Genomic DNA, 24,664 nt, shown 5'->3' on the forward strand with positions numbered 1-24,664 from the left:
TTTTACTATTGACTATTTTAAAGTGGTAGTTTATTAATTGTGATTCATGGTTTAATAAATTCAATTTAGTAGATTTTTTACCACCCATATTTCTTAACACCTCGTAGGCTTATATCATTCACCACTTTTTAGTATTTAAGTCATGCAATACCTTTTAAAAAGCAAGTAAAAATAGTCAAATATTTGCAAAATTTACTTTGTAGTTACTTACTGTTTTTTAAATTATGTTGACGTGTCCGGAGCAGTTGGCATCTATGTATCCATAACAAACAAACATTATTAATTCATAGGTACCATTTATCACGTTGAAGTCGTGTTCGCCAACATAATTTAAAATATATGCAGAGACGTCACATGCAACTAAAATGTAAAAAGTGGTAGAACATTTATTTATTTATTATTTGTTTAATAACACAATGAGATACATTTCAAATTGTTCGTGTTGTAGATTTAAGGAAAACCATTCTCTGAATGCACTGTCAATAATAAACTATGAATAAAAAATACTCGGCATTCTGAAAAATTCTATTAAATTGGTAGCGAATTGAAGAGTAAAGCATGTTAAGTTAGGATAATAACGCCCACTCTTTAAAAGTGATGAAACGAAACAACAGTAATAATGTTGCATTTCTTACGACACTTGATATTTTCAATATGTCGAATTACTTGTCTTGAAGTTTGACCTGGGCCGCGCAGCTGTCCTTATCCCATCCGCCGTGTTGCTCATATTTATGATAGAACTTTAACCGGTTAATGCCCAGCGTCATATATTTAGGTCTGTTCCTTTTTTCAAAGGCATTCATTGTGGTGGGAAACTTCTTTCAGTATTTTCATTTATCTGGGTGAATTAAAAGATTCTCAGATACCACAGTGATTTAGTTATTTCTGATTAGATCTAGAATTATAAGGAGAAAGTACTTTCTGATCAACCAATGACTTTTTGAATGCCCTAACAGTAGAAAAAATAATTAATTTCGATAATATATTTTACCACTTTTTCCATAAAACTATCTTTTGTATCATTTTAATATAAAAATTCGGGACCAAACCGGTTAAGGTTAACTGTCCATGTGATGGCTGTTATTTTTGATTCAAGCATCTTGCTTGAGTGAATAATAATAATGGAAATTTTAAGAAGCAGTCTTGCTTTAAACTATGTGTGGCTTTGAATGTGATTGATAGTCAACGTGCGGAAACGCTTGATCAAGTTGTGTGTGCATATATATATATATATATATATAAGTTCAAAATGAAGAATAAAACAAAGAACAATTATAGACATATGAAAAAAAGGGGGGGGGAAATAATAAGTAAAAAATAACAAACAACAGTTTATATAATAAATATATTTAAAAAAAAAATGGATGAAATTTTATTTAAAAAACCGGAAAAATAAAACCGAGAAAAAAAAGATATAATCTTTTCTTCAGCCCACACGATTATATCCGCAAAAAAGAGTGCTTTCTGATATTGTATCAATAAAGCCAAAGCAAAATATATTAACACAATAGTGTGAGGAGCACTCAAAAAAAATTTTTTTATAAAAATAACAACACATAAAATAGATCACAAAAAGTAAAAATAGCATGCAAAAACAAAAAATAAAATAAAATAAAAAACATTTAAAAGGGACTATAAAGCGAGTAGCAAAATCAGATCAACATATAATATTCTGGTATTTACTTATTTATATATATATATATATATATATATATATATATATATATATATATATATATATATATATATATATATATATATAATACTATTAAAATAAAAAAAAGAAAACAATGGAAATAAAAATATGGCCACCAAAGACGACGTCTTTTGGAGGTACCAGCTCCGGGAGCCATAGAACACAACTTTTTCCGTTGAGAGATCCAGACAAATGACGAAATTTGCTCTCTCAGTACCCCGAAGGTTTTACAAAAGTCCGAGAAGAAATACAAGAAATATATATAAAAAAAATAGCTTCAATTTTAAAAGCCTTCCGTTTATCCAAAACGTTTTTAAAATTTTTTTGTTGACAATATCAATTTTAAAATCTAAATATTCAACATTCAAGCAATTCTCATTAGTTTTTTCAAAACCAAATCTTTAGGATGAAGACTAAAAATGAAATCATAATTGTCACAATTAAACAAAATCAAATCATCAATATATCTAAAATCAATAAACTCAGGAAATTTAGCTTTAAAAAAATGTAAAAAAAATATTAGCAAAAGCACCAGAAAAGGAATAAATTTGTGGAATTCCGATTATTTGTTTATAAAAATCCAAAACCATTAAAAAGTACTTTCTCAAAGAGATTAAACTTACATATATCCAATCAATAAAATTTATCAATTTTCTCATTAAATAAATATTTATCAAAAATGCCACTACAAATTTAAATAATCTGTGCATGTGGAATATTAGTGTACAAATTTCAAAAATCAAAAGTATTAATACTCGAAATTACGCTATTAATGATATAATCCAAAAAATCAACGTTACTTTCTATAACAATATTTTTCTCTATAAAAAAAAACTTTTACTAATATCAGAATTGTAACAATCAGTACTACACGCAACAAACAAAAATTTGACCGGACATTTATGAAATTTAACAATAGGAAATAAATATGGACTGTAATCCTATTTAACTTAATTTTAAATTTTTTACTAAGAGCAATAATCCATTTGTCAATAAATTTCTAATCTTCTCTTAATTTTAAAATTATTCTCATATGAAAATTATTCCTTATATGTGTCGATATCGCTAAAAAATTCCGTTGAAGAAGAACATGAAGTGAAAGAAAGCAGAAACCAAACTTTTGCCTGAATGTAGTTTAGGTTTAAAAGTAAAATGCTAATTTAATAGTTAACAAATTTCGAGAGGAAGCAGAATCTTCAGAGTTGTGATTATAGCTTGAATCGAATAAAATAAATTAAAAAAATATATTTCTTCGAGAAAAATTGAAGCAAGTAACATATCAATGCTGCCATCTATGAAAAAAAATAGTAAAAAGAATTTTTGTTCGAAAAAATAATTTAATAAAAATCCATAATAAGAAGAAAATGTTGTTAATTTTATAACAATAATAATAAAAAAAGCAACATTCAAAATAGGTAAGCGCTGTAATTTAAATAACAGACTAAAATAAGGAATAAATCATCCATTGGCATCCATTCATAGGATGACTTATTTAAAAGGCAGAGTTTGCACATATGGATAGAAAGCCGTTCATAGATTAATATATATATATATATATATATATATATATATATATATATATATATATATATATATATATATATATATATATATATATGATATCACTACAAAATGCATATGCTACAATTGATGAAGATGAGTTAATAGTGCTTAAATATTTTAATGAGTAACTTAAAAACAGAATTTACTCATTAACCAATTTTTTTAAAATTATTTTACAACCGTCGTTGAAAACCATACCCAATTTTGAGTTAATGACTACCAAAGTTCAACTGTATAGCTTTGCAATTTCGAACCTAATTCAGAAAACAGTGGAACCCCTGAATCAAGTATTGTGAGAAATTTCTCTCCGTGGAGGACTTTTTTGATGGAAGTATAAACATGTGCATTACATGGAGAGGAAAACCACTAAACCCCCCACTGTTAGCCTAAAACAGGGGGACTCTAACCCATGATCCGTCTATCACTGAGGATATTTTAAGACAGCAATTTGATCTGTGTGAAATTCATATCGAACAGCGGAGATTCAAATCTGGGTCACCTCACTGGAGTTGAGTGCTCTATCCCTTGAGCCACCACGGTTCTCATTGACCCATTTATATTGTTATTCTTTTAAGATGATTTTTTCTTTAAAAAAAAAAAGGAGAAATGTAGAAGCATATATGTGCTTCAATTAGCCCTTTTCAACTAAAATTTTTTAAATGCTTAGTATAATATATTTACAGCATAAACTTTATTTGGAATTAAAATCGTCTTTCAATGATTTTTTAAAAAAAATATAAAGTAGTTAGAATTCATAGATATAATCCTTTAAGACCTGATAAGTTTAAAATTTTTCTTACATAAAAACGTTGGAAATAAAATTAGTTCGACAGTTATTTTCTTATGAACGTTAATCAAAGAATTTAAAAATAATCCATGAGCACTAGAATACATTCTTAAATTTAAGATATAATTTTATGCTTGTAATAGATATTTTTTATATTAATAGAGAAGAAAATATTTACTCTCTTTAAATATTGTTTTAAAATGAATACATATATTATATATAACTATGCTCTTATGAAGTTTTCAAATAACCCACACGATCGTACAGACTGAGTCTCTGAGGAATACATCCATTTTGTATAATCACCAGATCTCGATGAGTGCATATTGTTACTCTTGGTATCACTTTATCGAAAAGGACTAATTCGTCATGTTCTCTTATTGGTTTTCTGTTCTTTTGTATTACCAATAGTTGGGACTTGTGACGCATACTTGCCAACTTGTACGGTCATCAATAAATATTATAAGTAATATAATAAAGTTGTAGAAAAACAACAATTAAATTTGGAAGAATTTTCTAAAAATTAGACTACCTAAACATTTAAGAGCATATTGTTATAAAGCAACAAATAGATCCTTTCTACATTTATTTTAATTGTTGATTTTCTTGATAGGTTAAAAAAAAAGTTTTTTTTCAAGTTTAAAATTCAAGATTAAATACGTCATAACGCTACCGTTGGCCTCAACGTTCTCAGCTGACACAACGGCAGTACAAGTTAAGCCTTTAAAGGGCCATTTATTTCTAGTAAAGGCAAATCAAAGTATTTTTGGAATTGAAATTGTTTTAAGAATAGTAATTGATATATCAGAAAAAAAACCTCGTTTAATTTATAAAAATGCCATTTTTTTGGAGGTAAATATATTTGACACGACCTATTAGAAACTTATTGACTTTTATCTTTCTTTATTTATGAAATAAATTTTATAAATGCTACAAACTTCAGGAAGAATTATATATTTTATAACTTTTATACGTTTCCTTAAACTAACAAATGACTACCAATTTTATTCAAAAGCACTTCTATAAATCTGAAGTTATTAACAAATGGAAACCTAAATTTAAGGTGGTAAAGAAGTGGTGGGAAGTATACTTCCCACGGCCTACGAAAGGGTTAAGAGCTATGCACTCGTTTCTAGATCAATCATCACTCTTAAGTTATCCACTAAATGTTTCCACTGTTGCGATCCAGGGGGTTATTCGCCTACTGAAGCAGCGATAAATTGCAGAGTTGTAAATCTATGCATGAAAAGAACTAAATGGAAATTAGCAGAAATAAATTAGAGAAAGTAAAGTAAAACGTAAAAAGAAGACTTAGCCAGATTCACATAAGGAAAAAGCAGTAATACGACTGTATTTTGTGTTATCATCGATCGACTCTATACCAGGCAGTTGATTGAAGTCACTGGTTGAGCATTCTCTGCTAGTAACTTTATTGTTACAAAATTGTAAACAGTAACAATACTAATAAGTGTATAATTTTGTAAATTTTCTTTTATATGTCAGACTGATCCTTTTTAACAGCTAAATTAGGAGACAGCTAAGAATGTCGTGTAATTCAAGCGTAATTTTGGGAGAAAATAATGCCTATTGTCTTTCTTATTGAAGATTCGGCATGGTGACATGTTTGCCTACTTGATGATAATTTTGGAAACTTGGAGATCATTTGGGCGACAAAATGATAGTTCTGGAAATTTCGAGTTTCTGAGAGATAAGAATAATTAAGCAGTTTTGCGAGAATTGTTCTGAAACGTGTTGGAAGTTCCGGAATTTCGGCTCCAAGTCAAAATAAATAGGAGTGTGCGGCGCAGAATAGAGTAATAGTCTGCTTTGGGGTCTAGTAGTGTTCTGACCTGAAGTTGGTTAATTGATTCATCTGAGATTGTGAAGTCATTGTTTTTCTGTACAACACTGTTATTTCAGCTGAATTTGAGTGCAGGAAACAGCTGTACTTAGTAGAAGTTTTTGCTAATAAATATTTGGGCTCGATGCAGCTTTAAGTTTGTTCATAAACGCGTTGATGTCTGATAGATATTCAAGTCGGATCTGATGCTGTTATAACTAATTCATAAAGGTGAACCGACAGAATTCTATTCACTGTGGAAGAAAGTTTTTTTTAGATAGGAAGGTTGAAAGTGAAATGAAAAACATAAGTTAATATTAATTAAATAGCTTTTTTAAGATAGTTCTTTAGTATCTGAGATCAAGCTGCAATTTGGCACTAAATAAGGAATTGAAGGCCCAGGTAGCATATTTGGCTTTTTTAATATTATTGTTGTTGCGGATGTTGCATTTTCACATCTTTTGTGCTCTCTATTGAACACCAAGAGTTTGTATTTATCACGATATATGTTGGTCTTCCACTTAGAGCTGCGATGGCTTTAATTATTTTCTGAAGTAAGTCAACTGCAAGACTGCGTGTGATTGATTCCGTGATAACTGTGATGTTATTGGCACACAGAGCAATGATGTTTGGGCTTTCATCATTGATGGGGGAATCAGCAGTAAATAAAGAGTCTAAGTATAATAAGGGTCTATGAATATTACCTTGACACACGCTTTTTTAATGATTCTGTATGAAGAGAAAGTATTATTAATTTTTGATCCAAATTATCGATTAGTGAGATCCGAGTTTAAGATTAGAAAGACATTATTAGAAATGCCTATAAGATGTAATTGATTATAAATCCCCTTACACCACACTCCATTGAACGCCTTAGCGACGTCGAGCATGAGCACAAGAGCAGTTTCGTACGTGTATTTGGCTTGCTCATATATTCCAGTATGTTGATAGCTTGTATAGCTGACAGCAATACATTTGGCTGGTGGATACTGACAATAAAAAAAGGAAATTTCTCTGAATATTGCATGTCTCATTGAAATGTTCAGAGATTAATAATTTTTATAAAGTTGTGGTAGTAATATATAATATAAAGGACTTTTTTTTAGTTCAGAAGATTGGTTGATAAGTATTCTTCTTTTAAGTCTGAAAATTTCTTCTATTTTCGTATCGCTCTTGAACAGACTTCTCAGCAATAAAAATGTGGTTTAATTATAAACACAAATGCAGACATATAGATCTGAAAGTACTGTTTGTTAAAAAACATGTATCATTTTCAGACATGCAAAAGGTGCATTCTTTCACGCTGTAATGAATTAAATTTTTTTTATTATTTGACAGGAATTCTGGATATTTTTTCGTCGCTGATTTCATAATCGGTTTCCCTCTACAAGATACGGTTTTTATGCAATTTAATTACCTACTCTCCAGAATTTTTTAAAATATAATTTGTGTGCTTATTAAGAGTTCCCACTTCTCTGCTACGTAGAAAGTGGTAGGAAGAAGTAGATAATACATGTATACATTCACGATGCGATAAACTATGTTGGTTTGAAATGGAAAAAATAATCGATATAACGTTTTTCCATTCCAAACAAACATTATTAATTCTTAGGTCCCATTTATCAGGCTGAAGTCGTGTTCCTTACAAAAGTTATGCAGCGACGTCACAGGCAACTAAAATTTAAAAAGTGGTAGAAAATTTTGTGTTTGTTTATTATTTGTTTAATCACACTATGAGATACATTTCAAATTGTTCTAGATGAAGATTTAAGGAAAACCATTCTCGGAATCCACTTTCAATAGTAAACTAGAAATAAAAACAACTCCACTTTCTTAAAAATTCTAATGAATTGGTAGAGAATTGAAGAGTAAACCATGTAGAATCAGGAAAATTTCGCCCACTCTTTAAAAGTGTCACCACGTGACAACAGTAATAGTAAAGCATTTCTTATGATTCTTTATATTTTCAATACAGCAAATTTAAAAAAAAAAAGGAAAACACTCAACTAAAAATAACTATAATTTTGATATTACAAGAAAGTATTTTTTTTGCAAAGGTGAGCAAGTTGGCATTTCTGGCAATCTGAAAAAAATATCCTATAAAATTTATAAATTTTTATCTCTTTTATTAAAATTCTAATAATTCATCGCCACCTTTTTTTTGCTATTACGAACATTCACTGTCGCCCCACCATCACTGTTTTAGTCACCTATGGCAAACCTGGAAATGCATACTATTTAAAAAATACATATTTTGTAATGAATAATTTATAACAGTCTCATAATTAGCATTTAATGTTCAGTTTTACCTTTATCTTGCTTTTATTTTGTTTTTGTTCCAAAAAAATAAAAACTCTGGATAACATATGAAAAAATGATCGGAATTCTGAACCGATCTTAATGATTCAAAGGCCAAAACTTAAATTTGCGTTAATTAATTGCACTCATCAATTAGTGCAGCAGACACTATTTTTAGAAACAAAATCAGTCATATAATCGCACATTTTTTTACTAAGTTTCTTTTTCATCAAATGCGAATTCTGTCCTATTCCCGCAGCATGGTCAGGAGAGCGATCAAAAGTTAACTTCTCTTAATTATAATTTTACGTTTTGCGTGTTTCGCAATATATCGACGAATTTTCAAGCTCTTTGAAACATATTATACACAGTTTTAAATTTCGCTTACCCAAAGATTATTCTATGCAAAAATTATCCTCAAATAGCTATTTATAATTATTATTATTTTTGTTAAAATGTTCCAAAAAATTTTGAATTTTAAGGTGCACGAATTATTAAATCATTTTAAGACACGTAATGTAATTTAAATAAAAAAAATACTGCTTCCTTCTACGTTACAAATGCTCAGATAGAAATGAGGTAGTTCAAATTTTATAAACTACCGTTTCAGAAAATAAAATACATTTAATATAGATTTCAATTTAGTTCCAACATTCTGCAGAGGCCCAATGAAGAGCATGTTTAAAAAATGTATCTGTCAGCAATACATTTGGCTGGTGGATACTGAATATTCAAATAAGGAAAATATTTCTGAATACAGTTTATATCATTTAAAGTTTTAGAAAAACTTAATTTTTTTAGAATTTTGTTTAAAGTTGTGATAGTAATTGATAAGTAGAACTTTTTTTAAGTTCAGAAGATTGGTTGATAAGTATTCTTCTTTTAACCCCTTGGGGACGGGTTATTCAGAAAAGCATTCGTAGAAAATCAGAATCAAGTTGTAATTAAATAAAAAACGGTAACTTAAATGTAGTCGTTGCTTTTACTTTAATTATTGTTAGTTTAATCATATATATAATCAATGTTAGTTCAAAGTATAACTAAATAGTTTTATTTTGAACAAAGTAATGGTGAATTAAATAAATCAAACAATTATAACTCCGCCCACAAATAAACTGCTAAAGAATTACTTTGATTACCAGTTATATCTTTTTATCCTGATTGATACAGTTTCATAATGTCACGTATTTGTGACAGTCGGCGCGAAAGGGTGAAGTCTGAAAATTTCTTCGGTTTTCGTATCGCTCTTGAACAGGTTTCTCTGCAATTGAAATGTGGGTTTGATTATAAACACAAATGTCAGAGATGCCAACTTGCTCCGGACAGCAAATCTATATTTTTTAGTGGTAGTTTATTAATTGTGATTCTTGGTTTATTAAATTCAATTTAGTAGATTTTTATCCACCACTATCTCTAAATAATTCGTAGGATGATATATTTCACCACGCAATGGTTCTCATGTCATACTAAACTTTTGAAACAGCAAGCAAACATAGTCAAGTATTTGCAAAATTTACTTCGTTTTTAATTACCGTTTTATTAACTATTTTGGCGTGTCCGAAGCAGTTGGCATCTCTGAAATGTAGATAATTAGGTTTGCCAGAAAGTTCAGTTCGCGAAAAGACACGTATCATATTCAGATATGCAAAAGGTGCATTTATTCACGCTATAATGAAGTACAATTTTTGTTTATATTCTAATGCATTAGGTGTTTGACCGAAGATTTGGATCTTTATTCGCCGCTGAATTCAAATTCGCTATCGATTTCACTCTACAAGATACAGTTTTAATGCAATTTTATTATATATTTCTATGCATAATTTTTTAAGATTTAATTTGTGTACTAAGAGTTCCCACTTCGTAGCAAGTGGTAGGAGGAAGGAGATAATACAATTAAGTTTACGGAGTGATGAATTATGTTAGTTTGTAATGGAAAAAATATCGATATAACTTATTTCCATCACAAACAAACATTATTAATTCATACGTACCATTTATCAGGCTGAAGTCGTGTTCCATACAAAAGATATGCAGCGACGTCATAGGCAACTAAAATGTAAAGAGTGGGTGAAATTTTCTTTATTCATTATTTATTTAATTCCACTATGAAATATATTTCAAATTGATCTTGTTGAAAATTTAAGGAAAATCATTCTCGGAATCCTTTTTCTATGGTAAATTAGAAATAAAAACTACTCCGGTTTTTGCAAAATTCTAAGAAACTGCAGAGGTGCCAACTTGCTCCTGGCAGCAAGTAAATATTTTAAAGTCGCTAGGAAACAGTTTGACAGATGACTCCAGTTCAGCATGCTTTCTTCTTAAACTAGCATCTTGCAACCCTAATATAAGCTAGGTGTCATCTAATATGCAACAACATAAATCACACTGATGTTACTATAAGTTGAATTACGCGTATAACTGAGACATTGGAAAATATATTTTTCTTCGTGGTAAATAGCTTTGAGTAGAAGGTATTTAGTATTATTATCATCCCAATAATCACGAAGTCAAAATCATTTCACGGCACGTCTATGACTTCAGTATGTATCTTTTTTGAGAAAAATGCCACGTTGATACATGAAGATTCGCCAAAGGGATAAAATTGTGCAACACATTTTTTATTTTTTTACGATATTCATATGGAGAAGCAATGTTTTTCATTTCTGAACAAATAAAATTGTATACTTTTATTCGCCAACTTTACCAGTTACTACGTAACATTTTAGTTTTAACCTCTAAATACCTGACTCTCTTACCGAAGAGCTGCTAAGAGTTATTGTAAAAGAGGAAACTTTGAAACTACATTTTTAAAATTCCCAGGAAGCAAGAAATATGAAAAGAATGAAGCGAACTTCTTCACACATTTTTAGAATAAATCAAAACATTATGGTAAAAATGGACTGATTGCAATAAGTAATCTCTAATGGATCCATACAAAAAAATAATCAAAGCAAAAAGTTTATCTTTGCAAAAAAATTTATTTCACATAAAACTTAAATTGACTACAAGTAATCGACAGAAACTGGACAAAATTCAATAAATAGATTGTTCTTGAAAAATAGCGTTCATGGTCCATTCTTTAGAAGAATAGGCATTTGAAATACGACTGAAAAAGTAAACAAAAAAATATTATAAACGTCATGAACTTCTCATAAAGCAATGCATATACACTGTAACGATCAATTTCACCTTTTCAATGAATTAAAACTTCGTTAACATAAATTTATTCAATTTTTAAAATTTGAAATAATTTTTGACGTATTTGTGCCTTGCGACCTTTTAAAAGCATGATTCTCATTTTTAGAAACAAAAAAGTGGTAGATTTCCATAATTTATTTTGCGGAAAGAAGAATAGTTTCATCTACGAAGCCGATACTTTGTTACAGAATTCACATAAGCATAAGCATTCTTCTTGATTTCCACTGGCGCTATCTATGGTCGAGAATTCGACTTCTGTCACAACCATACAATACACGAGTTTATTGGGGGGACCCATTCATACATCAATTCATTCTTCCAGAGCTAGACTTGACAGGAAAATATTCGAAGTACCTGCCCACGAGGAAGAGATCGGAGAGAGGGAAGTTTATGATCGGATTGTGCCTGCAAGCTTCTGCAATTAATTCTTTGTCTACGATAAGATTAAAATCAGCAGTGTTGGAGTTTAGGGCGTTGTGATAAAATACCGGCAGTTGGTTTATAAAGTCATAAACAGTATCTAATTTTAAGTCTTTTCTCAATGCTTTATTGCTAATACAGAGATGCCAACTTGCTCCGGACTGCAACTATATATTTTAAAGTGGTAGTTTATCAATTGCGATTCTTGTTTTAATAAATTTAATTTAGTAGATTTTTATCCACCACTTTTTCTAAATATTTCGTAGGCTTACATAATTCACCACTTTATATTTTTATGTTACGCTATGCCTTTTAAAAAGTAAGCAAAAATAGTCAAATATTTGCAAAATTTACTTTGAAGTTATTTACCGTTCTTTAAATTACTTTGGCGTTTCCGAAGCAGTTGGCATCTCTGCTAATATATAAAGGTGTCGCTGTCATTCTTCTGATGATTTTGCTTTTACCCGTTTTTTCCTGAATTCATATATTGAAATCATACAAAAGGTGGTTTTATGGAAAAAGTGTTATAATATATTATCAAAATTAATTGGTTTTTCTACTGTTAGGGCATTCAAAAAGTCTTTGATAGATCAAAAAGTACTTGCTCCTTATAATTCTAGATCTAATCAGAAATAACTAAATCATTGCGGTATCTGAGAATCTTTTAATTCACCCGGATAAATAAAAATACTGAAAAAAGTTTCCCACCACAATGAATGTCTTTGAAAAAAGGAACTGTCCTAAATACATACATGCCAACTTTCACTCTTTCCGATAATGGATTTTCAGAGTGGTTGTAAAACAATAAACGAAAAACAATTTGACTCACAGATATATTTATATTTTGATCCCGTTGAAATTCGCATGCGCAAGGCATTATTATGCTTTGATATATTTATTGTAATTATTTATATGTAGTGGTGGTCAAACTCATTTATAATTATCATTATAATTCAAAAAGTTAATTGGAATAACCTGAGTATTGCTACCACTTGAAATATGATAATAAAATCTTCCTCAAATTCCGGAAGAGTTAGTAGGTATGTAAAGCCCCGTTTACATGCACAAAAATGCGGGGTAAAAGCTGGAATTTTCGTCATTTTCTACCCTTCTTCCCCTACGCAGGGAAAAATTGAAGGACTGAAAGAAGGGTATAATAATTCCTAGTAGGAGATGGAAATATGCAGGGTAAGCTCACCTCGCTTTCCCGAGTTGCATTGCGAGTCACGTGATTGTTTACGTTCTGGGCCCATGTGTTTTGTTTTGGAACTCGGAACGTGAAAATATTTTAATTTGTTTCAAATAATGGCGGAAAAAAAAGAAAAGAAGCCAGTTGATCGTTGGAACGATCTTGAAACAAAAGTCTTACTATGCATATATGAAGTGTATATGATAGAAAAAAAATTTGATGGTACGGTCCGCGACAACGAGACTTATAAAAATATTGCTATCGAGTTGTCGCAATCAAACATTCACAGATCTACCGATCAAATAAAAAATAAATTGAAAACCATAAAAAAAAACAATGAATTTGAACGAATAACAATGATATTATTTGAATATTATCCATTTTAAATGAAAAGTATAAAAAACTTTACCTCAAAATGTAAACAAAAATATTGCAAGGAGTGATGGGATATATTTTCTTACTTCCGATTTATCATGTGACCAATGACGTAGAGGAAGTTGTTTGAAAATCCGGGGTTGAAATTCTTTTGCGTGTAAACGGGTTTTCTTACCGATTATACATTGCCCTGTAAAATCCCTGTACCCTTCTTTTACCCCGGATTAATAGATTGCTCATGTAAACGGGGCCTAAATATATGAAGCTGGGCGTTAACGGGTTAAATGGTTTCATTCTTATTTATTTTGGTTTTATTTAGGCAGTGTCATGCAGGGCTAGCGTACGTGATGATCGACCTAATGCAGGTAATATGAAGCAGAAGTGTGAGGTTCAATATTAGACTCGAGTTAGAAATTATTTTTGGCCTTAAGCTAGAGAAGGCCGCCATGGCTCTTTTGCTGATTTTCTCAATATCCTCCACAGCAGGGCTGAAATTCTCTCTCTCTCTCTGTATATATATATATATATATATATATATGTATATATATATATATAGATCGTTATTGAAATATCACTTAATAAAAAGAAAGACGGAGATTTTACTTTATAAGGTATTAATCAAGTCAGTTTTGACTTATGCTTCAGAGACATGGACTTTAACAAAAAGGGAAGAGAAGTTATTAGCAACCTTTGAAAGGAAGGTCCTACGAACCATCATTGACGCCATTTTCGATAACAACAACTGGATAAAAAGATATAATTTTGAAATATATAAGATCTTTAATAGTGACGATATCATTAAATCTATTAAACTAAGTAGAATGAGATGGGCCGGGCGTGTAGTGAGAATAAGCTCAGAACGAACAGCATTAAGAGTTTTTAATGCAACCCCCTCCAATAAAAGGCCAAGAGGAAGGCCCAAAAGGAGATGGAAAGACTGTGTGGATGAGGATTTTGCCATCCTAAAAGTAAAGAGCTGGAGGTCAATTGCTGGGAGAAGGGCGGGATGGGAAAATCTTCTGAGAAAGGCCCAGGCTCACATAGGGCTGTCGTGCTAATGCTGATGATGGTTTCAATCTTATTTATTTGGATTTTATTTAGGCAGTGTCATGCAGGGCTAGCATGCGTCATGATCGTCCTAATGCAGGTAACACACAACAGACGTTTGAGATTCATTGGTAGACTCGAGTAAGAATTTTGTATCGTCCTTAAGGTATAGGAGGCTGCCATGGCTTTCTTTGCTGATTTTCTCCATATCATCCACAGCAGGGCTGAAAGTCCATGTGCATCAAGACGGAAAAGAGTATAAACTGGTAACAAGAAAGTAAAATTTTTTTTCAGGAATTATAAAAGTTCCATGACTACCAAATTTTCCAACTGATGCTAATTACATATCGAACTTCTTCTTCCCCGAGATTAAATTAAAAGAAATGAATTGTTTATTATCAAGATGGGATTTAATCCTCACGAAAAGTTTCTATTGCTGAAACAATTTTAATACCAGTTTTTTTTCTCTTTTCCGTCTCGGTTTCAGGCCTGATCCACAGTTCGTGATTTTAACTTGAACCAGAGAGCGGTAAATCTCTAATTCAGTACACAAAGAGTATCGATTCGAACTCTCGTTCTCACGAACATGAGTCCAGCGCCCTGCCAACCAAACTATCCCACTTTTCATACAGTTATTTTACATATATAGTCCCCTTTTTGCTACGGGGCATTAACATGTAAAATAATTTTAAATAGTGATGCTACGGACGACAAAAAATGAAATTAGTGGTGCTTTGTTAAATTTATAATTTTATTAAATTCAGCAACACTTTATAGCATTTTTGGTTCGTTAACTCTTGAAAAAGAACTCAAAAAATATTTTTACCTAAAATATTAATAATTTGAAGTGTAAGTTATGGAATTAAATATGATTGAATAATTAAAGATTGAATTTCTACCACTTCTTACATTTTCAGCAGTCTGTGTCCTTAGATCAAATGTTCTCGAAATTTTTCATTTGTGGCAATTTTGAAATCAGAAATGCATCAGAGATCATTAAACTTTTTTCTCGCATTTACTATAGTATTTTTTACTGTGAAATGTAGGAGTTTAGATTTCACTGTTTAACTCAAAACAAATGAAAATAAGAAGTTGTTAATGATTAAAAAGCACTTATCTAAAAATAGTGGTAGTTTATATTTTTTTGTATCAATTGGTTATTTCTTTCTGCCGTCTACCACTTAATTTTAAAAATGCACTGTGCTTTCACTTCAGATCCAAACAAAAATACTTTTATTATTAATAAATTCATCGCGGTAAACATAATTATCGTGTTTCTACTAAATGAAACGAAACAATTATACACTTGTGCAAACGCTAGGCATAAATAAGTCAATTTTTAACTTTTTAAAAATTAATTTTTCAACTAATTTCTTAACGCACATAGTCATTTAAGCTTGCACCAATTTCCAATTCTTATTTTTATTATTATTTATAATAAATTTTGTTTATTTATTTGATAATTTATTTAATTAATTTAGTTTAAAGTGTTGCATCTCTTTATAAGCCATTTATGTGCCTTAAGTTGTGCAAACTTAATTTAAATTATTTTAGCATGCCTTTATCGCAAATGTACTTTTTTTCAAATAAAAAAATTTAAAAATAATATCATGTTTTCTTCCATTGCTATTTCCACTATAACGGGTACGATCGTTCTATCTCTAGCTATGACAAATACCGTATATTTCTATATTTAAGTGAAAAATAATTTTGATAAAAAAAAAGCGCAGGTTTTAATTTCCAGTTTTTAAAAATTAGGAAATTTTAAGGGTTTTTAAAATATACTGTACAGAGATTTTCATGGAACAACACGTTAGGTAATAGTGAGGGTGGACTTTTTTTTTTTATCTAAGTTTATCGATTAATGAAGTTTATGATGACCAATATCTGAATTTCCTCAATTCTAATGTTCAAAATACAGGCGTTCGCGGGTTAAAGCTTCAAATTTAAAAAAAAAAATTCTGCAGTGGACTAATCGTAAAGACACTGTTCCCAGGAGAACACCGAAGTCAAACATCACTGGCTGAGGTCAGTAAGCGGGTGGGTGACCATTTTTGACCACCTGTTTAGTCACCAAGAGTGTGCGGATATTGGACATCGTAAAACTGTTCAGAAAGTGCTCGACTTCACGCGCAGGTCATCGGGCTACCAAAGTTGGGGGGCACTCCCTTCGGAAGAGGATCGAAATTGCGATGGCATGTCTTCGGATCATCCTCAGTAATGTTTCCCAGACCGTCGCCAATAGCCCATTTTGTTGCTCTAGTGTGACGTAAATAAAATGCCTACCATAATGCCCTTAAATTAATTTTTTTGCAATTTTTGTTATCGAAACAGGAAATCATATAGCAATGCTCAAAGCATTGCTCAATACTCCATTTTAATAACCCCGAACTTTCAACTGTCTCTCCTTTTTCTATTTGGTTTCTACCGTAAATGAACCTAAAGTAATTTCATCTTCATATCTTCAATTTTGGGACGCCTTATAAAGGCCTAAAATAATAAACTTTTCTAACTGAACTTACCAATATTTTGCTAATGGTTGCCATATCCATAAAGAGGACTTCGCGCGCAGGTCGTTGGGCTACCGAAGCGGGGGTGCCATCCCCTCTGCAGAGGATCAAAATTGTGATGGCATGTCTTCGGATCATCCTCAGGGATGTTTCCCAGACCGTCGCCAATAGCCCATTGTGCAGCTCTAGTGCGACGTAAATCAACAACAACAACAACCATAAAGTGGAGAGTAGCTGTATCCTTGCTGCTTTCCTCCGTGACTGTATCCGTATTTATCAAAAAGAGAGTTGCTGTGAGTTTGGACTCCGTGGGAAGACTTTGCTGCACTACTATGAGCTCCTTGACTTTCTAGTGATTGAGAGCCATGGGAACCAATATTATGGTGGTTTTGCTTCGCTTGGGTGACTTGGCAACTTGATTGGCCAGAATTGGTTGCGCCAATATCATGATAACCGTTTGCTCTATCGAATGTGTAAGATTTCTCGAACCCACCACCTGTAATCTGGGAATAAGATCCAACGTTTCTATAAGTACCTTGATGGTTTTGTTGAGATCCGTGATTTCCGTGACTGTTGTGTGCTCCTAAGTGGTGTTGTCCATTAGCTGAGGCAGCATTGTTAGCGTGGCTAAGTTTGTCTGCTTGGTACTCTTGATTGTATTGTGTGTGACCGGTCGCTTGCTGACCATGTGCCTCATGCTTGTATGCTTCCCATGAACTTTGGTGAGAAGCTGGTTCTGATTGGACGTAAGTGACTGGTACGGGGCTGTATTGCTGATGTGGTTGATGTTTTGTACTCTGACATCAATTGACAATCTGCGTTTGCTCTTTCTATTATTGCTCATCGGCATTCGTTGTTTATTACTTGGAGGTAAAATAAAACATTCAAACGGGTTTTATAATTTTCCTTACGAATCTCGAAATGACGCGTTCCGTAAACCTAGTGTTAAATAACCCACACGATCGGACAGACTATATTTCTGAGGGATACTTCCATTTTCTTTAATCACTAGACCTAGATACGTGCATTTAATTATTTTTGGTATCAATTTTTCGAATAGGACTAATTCGTCATTCTCTCTTATTGGTTTTCTGTTCTTTTGTATTACCAATAGTTGGGACTTTTGAGGCATACCTGCCAACTTGTACGGTCATCAATAAATATTATACCTAATATAATAAAGTTGTAGAAAAACAACTATTGAATTTTAAGAATTTTTCTAAAAATTGGACTACCTAAGCATTTAAGAGCTTTTAGTTATAAACCAACAAATAGATCATGTGTAAAGTTGTTTTAAGTGTTGATTTTTCGTGATAGGTTAAAAAGAAAAATTTTAGATTTAATACGTCAAAATGCTTACGTTTAGCTCAACGTTTTCAACTAACTCAATGGCAGTACAAGTTAACAGCTATGAACTCGTTTCTAAATCAATCATCATTCTTAAGTTATCATCTAAATGATTCCACTACTGCAAATCGTCTGTCAAAGTCTGTCAAATCGTCTGTCAAAGATTTTATTAAATATCTGAAGTAGTTAGAAGCTACAGATATAAACCTTTGAGACCTGATAAGTATTAATTTTTTCCAGTATAATAAGCTCAAAACGTAGAAAATAAAAATAAGACAGTTATTCTCTTAAGTCAGCGTTTCTCAACCTTTCAGTATTCCCGGCCCAATTTTCAATCATAATTTTCATCGCACCCCCCACTTGCAGTAAAATGTATACAACAATAATGTATATTGAGTGTTTCGAATTCTGTCTTTAAATTATTTTTAACTAACTGCCAAAACAAAAGTAAAGTAAAAGCCAGCAGCAATTGAGATTGTAGAAACTATGTTTGGAGTTAATTTTTCAGAGCAATTGCAGTCCATGCCTCTTTCAAATGGTACTGTTGCTTGTCGAATTGGTGATATAACTGAAAATGTAGTGTCAGCTTTTCTCGATGTTACGTGACAAAATGTTTTCAATACAGTTTGATGAAGCAATACAGATGCTCATTTAATTGCCTATGCTTGATTTTGTGATAATATGTCAGTAATGGAACTACCTTTCTGCAAATCAATGGAACTCAAAACAACAGCGCTAGCATTATTTGCTATTTTAAGTGATGTTATGAATGAGTCAAACATAGAATGCAAAAATTGCATCGGAATATGAACCGATGATGCTCGTTCAATATCCGAAAGGTTCGAAACTACACAAGCACTTGTAAAACAAAAATTGACTCAATGCGCCTGGACACATTGCATGATCCACAGAGAAGCTTTGGCTTCGAGAGAAATGCGTCCTGGTTTAAATATTGTGTTAACTACGCTTGTAACCACTGCAAATTATGTAAAAATGAGAATCCTCAGATCGAGAATCTTTTCCGCTCTTTGTAATGACATGGGTTCAGTACATTCAGAGTTACTATTTAAATGAGAGGCAAGATGTTTATCACGTGAGAAATTTTTGCAGCGTGTTTATGAATTAAGAGAAGAAATCGCCATTTTCCTAGAAGAAGATAGCAGACAGGAAATCGAGAATTTTCACTATTGTTTATTTGTGATGAAATTGAGATACTTGATCGTCATATTCGAGAAATTAAATAACTTGAATCTTCAACTCCAAGGAGCAAACACACATATGTTAGATACGAGTGATAAAGTTAATGATTTTTGTAGAAAATTGTAATTGTGGGGCAGAAATTTAAAGCAAAAAAAAACTTAACAATGTTTGCAAATGTGGATAATTGTACTAAAACTTATGAGGCTGACGAAAAACACGCAAAAGTTGTTTTTGTAACCATTGAAAATCATTTAGCCATGCTGGCAAGGAATTTTAAAAAGTATTTTCCTGCTGACGACAAACTGATAGCAAGTTAAGAGTGGGTTAGGAATCCATTTTATGAGACTCCCAAAGGACTCTCAATTGATGAGGAAGAAAAATTCATAGACTTCATGACAAGTGGAGAAACCAAAATACAATTTAGTAATAAATCACCATTTGAATTTTGGGCAGGAGGGTGATTTTTCTGCACTAAAAACAAGGGCATTTCGCATTCTATTACCATTTTCAACATCCTACCTTTGTGAAACTGGATTTTATGCTGTGGCTTCTTTGAAAACAAAATATAGATCACGGCTAAATATAGAAACAGAACAGAGAGTGGCTATTTCTAATATTAAGCCTCACCTCAAAAAACTTTGCTCTGCAAGACAGGCCCAAGGAAGTCACTAAAAATTATTAAAAAACTTTTTTAAATTCACTAAAAATTATTAATTTTTTTTAAAAATTTAGTATGTTTTGTTTAAGTTAGGTGGGTAAGCCAAAGGTAGCCTGTGCTCTTAACGTAGCCCACCCCCTAAAGTAAAATTAAATTTATTTTGAGTAATAAGATGTCCCTGCTGCATTGTAAATTTTGTATCTGAGGTGCACGAGGCTGAATTGGAAGATATTTCCTTGAATGGTCTCCATTGTATGAAGTGATTTAATTATTTGCAGTTGTCGTTTGAATTTCCGGGTGAGAAGATATTGTAATTTATATGTGTTTAAATTCTTAGAACTTTGATTTACGATATGTTTTCTGAAAGTTTATTTCTTTTTCTTTAACCACATTACTTTAATTCGAATTAATCTATCAGATTAATAGTTTTTAGTCGTGCAAATGGTGAGAGAGACCATATGCATGTTCCCAAGGTGGCCCGACACCTGTGCCACCTTGGGGACACTTGGGCCACCTTCGAAAACAAACGTGAAATCTATAAAAGAACTAATTATAAATCATTACGTAACATATTATTTCTCAAAAAGGAATGATTGAATTGAATGCCAACTGATTTATTTCATTTTAAGCAAATGTGGAACTTTGGTATTTCTTAAATTTTTATAATATTTAGAGGTTCTCTGCACTCTAGTAAAGTTTGTGATATTTTGTTTCAAGTTTTTTGTATTGTTTGCATTTTAAAATAATTTTTCGGGTATTTTTTTTTTATTTTCGTGGTAGTTATGAGTTTTTTGTGGTCGATTCTGGTATTTTCTTGTAAATTTGGGTATTTTTATACTAGTTATGGGTTAGGTTAGTTAACTCTTGTATGGTTTATTAACTCTTGTTAGTTAATCCTTTTGAAAAAATTAACTCAGTAATTCTTGATTAATTCTAATGAGTTAACTCTAATGAATCTCTAGTGACTTCACACAAGAGCTATCAATGTAAAATCAATAAACAAATTATACACTCTAAAAACAAATATCTTTTTTAAAGTCGGTAAACTTGTTCCATCCAGCAAGACACTTAAAGTGTGTTTTTAAAAGACGTTTGCCAGTCCAAATGTTTTTTCTAAAGATAATTTGAGTAAATGAGGAAATGATTTCAATATATGGCTCACCTTTGGAACCCGTGGGAAACCTTAGGCGCAGAAGCTACAATTTTGAAATTGTACTATAAAATAAATGAAATTTTATTTTACAATTAAAACTATACTTGATATATATTTGAGATAGGTGTAAGATGTTACAGAAAAAAATTCAGCCACACAGACTTAATCAGAAAATTAGGAATCCACAAAGCAAAGCCAGCCTTGGCTCCCCACCTTAAGTTTTGATTTAATAAGTTGTTTCACCTTAATAAATTATTAAATGCGTCGAAATGTATTTTGTTTTCTATGTTTGCTGTGCACTTTCCTTTCATCATCCAGTTAATCAATTTTTTTAAATAATATTTTCTCTTGAACATTCTCGCGCCACCCCTCTAGTGCTCTATCGCCCCCCTAGGGGGGGGGGGCGCCCCACAGGTTGAGAATCGCTGTCTTAAGTCTCTCTAATTTCGAAGAATTTTCTAAAAATTAAACTTCCTAAGCATTTAAGTTCTTATAGTTATAAAGCAACAAATAGAACATTTCTACATTTTTTCAACTTTTGATTTTTCGTGATAGGTTAATTTAGGTTAAATTTTTTTTCATAATTTAATATTTGAGATTTAATACGTCAAAACGCTTATGTTTTTGCAACATTTACAACTAACTCAACGGCCGTATAAGTTTACAGCTATGTCCTCGTTTCTAGGTTAATCATCACTCTTAAGTTATCAACTAAATGATTCCACTGCTGCGATCCAGGGTGTTATTCGCCTACTGAAGCAGCGATAAATGGCAGAGTTGTAAATCTGCGCATGTAAATCAAAGAACTAAATTGAAATTAGCAGAAATAAATTAGGGAAAGTGAAAGGTGAAAATAAAAGACATATTGAGATTCGTATAGGGAAAAGCAGTAATACAACTGTATTTTGTGTTATCATCGGCAGCAAGCAATTCCATACCAGGTAGTTGATTGAAGTCACTGGTTGAGCATTCTCTGCTAGTAACTTAGTATTGTTACAAAATTGCAAAAAATTACGATACTAATATGCGTATAATTTTTTAAATGTTCTTTTATGAATTAAACGGATCCAAAATAAAAAGTTAAATTAGGAAATCTGCAAGAATGTCGTGTAATTCTATCGTAATTTGGGGAGAAAATAATGTCTAATGTCTTTCTTATTGAAGATTCGGTATGTGGACAAGTTTGCCGACTTGGTGATAATTTTGGAAACTTGGCAATCATTCGGGCGACAAAATGATAGATCTCGAAATTTCAAGTTTCTTAGCGATGAGTCTAATTAAGCAGTTATGCGAGAATCCTCCTAAAAAGTGTCGGAAGTTCTGGGATTTCGTCGACAAGCCATAATAAATAAGAGTGTGCCTCGCAAAATAGAGTATTAGAGTGCTTGTGGCTCTAGCAATGTTCTGACCTGAGGTTGGTTAATTGATTCGTCTGAGATTGTGAAGTCATTGTTTATCTGTATAACATTGTATTTCAGCTGAATTTGAGTGCTGGAAATGGCTGTACTTCCCACATATTTTTGCTCGTAAATTTTTGTGTTCGATACAGCATTAAGTTTGTTCATAAAAACGTTAATGGATTATATAATATCAAGTCTGATCTGATGCTGTTACACCTAATAAATTAAGGTGCTCCGACGAGGCGTCTCGGAATTCTACCCTCTGTAGAAGAGAGTTAGTTTTTTAGATAGGAAGGGAGGTAAGTGAAAAAAAGCATAAGTTAATATTAAGTAAATAGATTTTTTAAGATAGCTCTTTCGCATCTTAAATCAAGTTGCAATTTAGCATTAAATATAGAGTTTAAGACCCAGGTTGCACAGCCTGATTTGGCTTTTTTTTAGACAATTTTTTAAATCATTGGAAGAAGGCCAATGAGGCGATAGTTCTCAGAAGATAAAACATCCTTGTCAGGCTTAGAAAAAAATATAATATCTGATTCCTTCCCCCACCCCCACTGTTTGGGAAAGTATTTATTTTTAGCGCAAGAATGGAAGATGTGTGTGAGAAGGCTGATTTATTTATTATTTTTTAAAATCTTTAATCATTAGATTTTAAAGAAGATCTCAATAACAGAAAAGAAAATTTTCAAAGAAAACTATTTTATTACTTACCGCCATTAATAATTTTACTTTTCGCGTGTTTTGTAATATCTCGATGAATTTTCAAGTTGATCGAAACATTTTATACTCAGTTATAAAATTCATTTACCCCAAGATTATTCTACGCCAAAAGTAGCTTTAAATTATTATTTATAATTCATTATCATTTTTATGAAAACGTTTCAAAAAATTTTGAAATTTAAGGTATATGAATCATGAAATAATTTTAAAAAATGTAACTTTAAATAAAAAAAAGATGCTGCTTCCTTTTACGTGACAAATGTTGAGATAGAAATGAAGAAGTTCAAATTTTAGAAAGTACCGTTACAAAAAATAAAATATAGTTAATATACTTAATTTTAATTTTGCCTCAATTGATTATTTCTTCATTGTTTGATCCATATAATAAAATGTATCTGACAGCAATACATTTGGCTGGTGGATACTGACAATAAAAAAAGGAAATTTCTCTGAATATTGCATGTCTCATTGAAATGTTCAGAGATTAATAATTTTTATAAAGTTGTGGTAGTAATATATAATATAAAGGACTTTTTTTGAGGTCAGAAGATTGGTTGATAATTATTCTTCTTATAGATCTGAAAATTTCTTGTTTTCGTATCGCTCTTGAACACGCTTCTCAGCAATAAAAATGTGGTTTAACTCTTTCGCACCGGACGGGACATGTGCTGTCCCAGTCTGGTAAATTTTTGATATTACGGCTGGGACAACATATGTCCCAGTTACTAAAAAATGTCTAGGACAGAAAATAACGCCCACTTTGGTCTCCAAACAATTTTATGGTTGTCTCATCGTTTTGAGTCCATAAATTTCTCGTGTCAATCATTCCCGATCTAATCAAGCAAGCGACAACTTGCTCCGGTGAGCGATTGAATATTTTCGAGTAGTAGTTAATTAATTCTAATTTTCGTTTTAATAAATTCAATTTATTGGGTTTTTAGCCACCACTATTTCTAAATAATTCGAAGGCTCCTTCCTCTGTTGAAGAGTCGAAAGAGAATTTACCCTGATAACAATTAGAGACAGCTCGCTTATATTATTGAGTGTTCTGAAATTGAAAACACTGAGTCCGCATTCGAGGAAAGCACCGAAGAGGAGACCGACAATGAAGTCGTCTCACCCAATAATAATGATTTGGTTGATAATGAAGTTGAGCTCCAGAATCCACCATCATTATCATGGTGTCATCCAACTAACTTTGCACCACTAATGCCGCTAGTTACTTACATCAAGCGTCAAACAAATCTCTCTATTGGCAACGAA

At 31.6% G+C, this 24,664-nt stretch overlaps 1 protein-coding gene across 1 annotated transcript; it reads right to left on the minus strand.

Annotated features, from left to right (window-relative positions):
- Nucleotides 1–17,123: 17,123 nt before the first annotated feature.
- On the minus strand, nucleotides 17,124–24,581 carry LOC147810742 (uncharacterized). Its single transcript, XM_087162057.1, has 2 exons — nucleotides 24,522–24,581; nucleotides 17,124–17,720 (listed from the first exon to the last, which is right to left on the minus strand). Exons 1-2 carry the CDS (start codon nucleotides 24,579–24,581, stop codon nucleotides 17,124–17,126), a joined length of 657 nt encoding a protein of 218 aa, XP_087018183.1.
- Between the last annotated feature and the right edge of the window lie 83 nt (nucleotides 24,582–24,664).

The sequence above is a fragment of the Parasteatoda tepidariorum genome, chromosome 4 (assembly GCF_982258835.1).
Source record: "Parasteatoda tepidariorum strain Cologne lab strain chromosome 4, Ptep-v5.0, whole genome shotgun sequence".
NCBI lineage: Eukaryota > Metazoa > Arthropoda > Arachnida > Araneae > Theridiidae > Parasteatoda > Parasteatoda tepidariorum.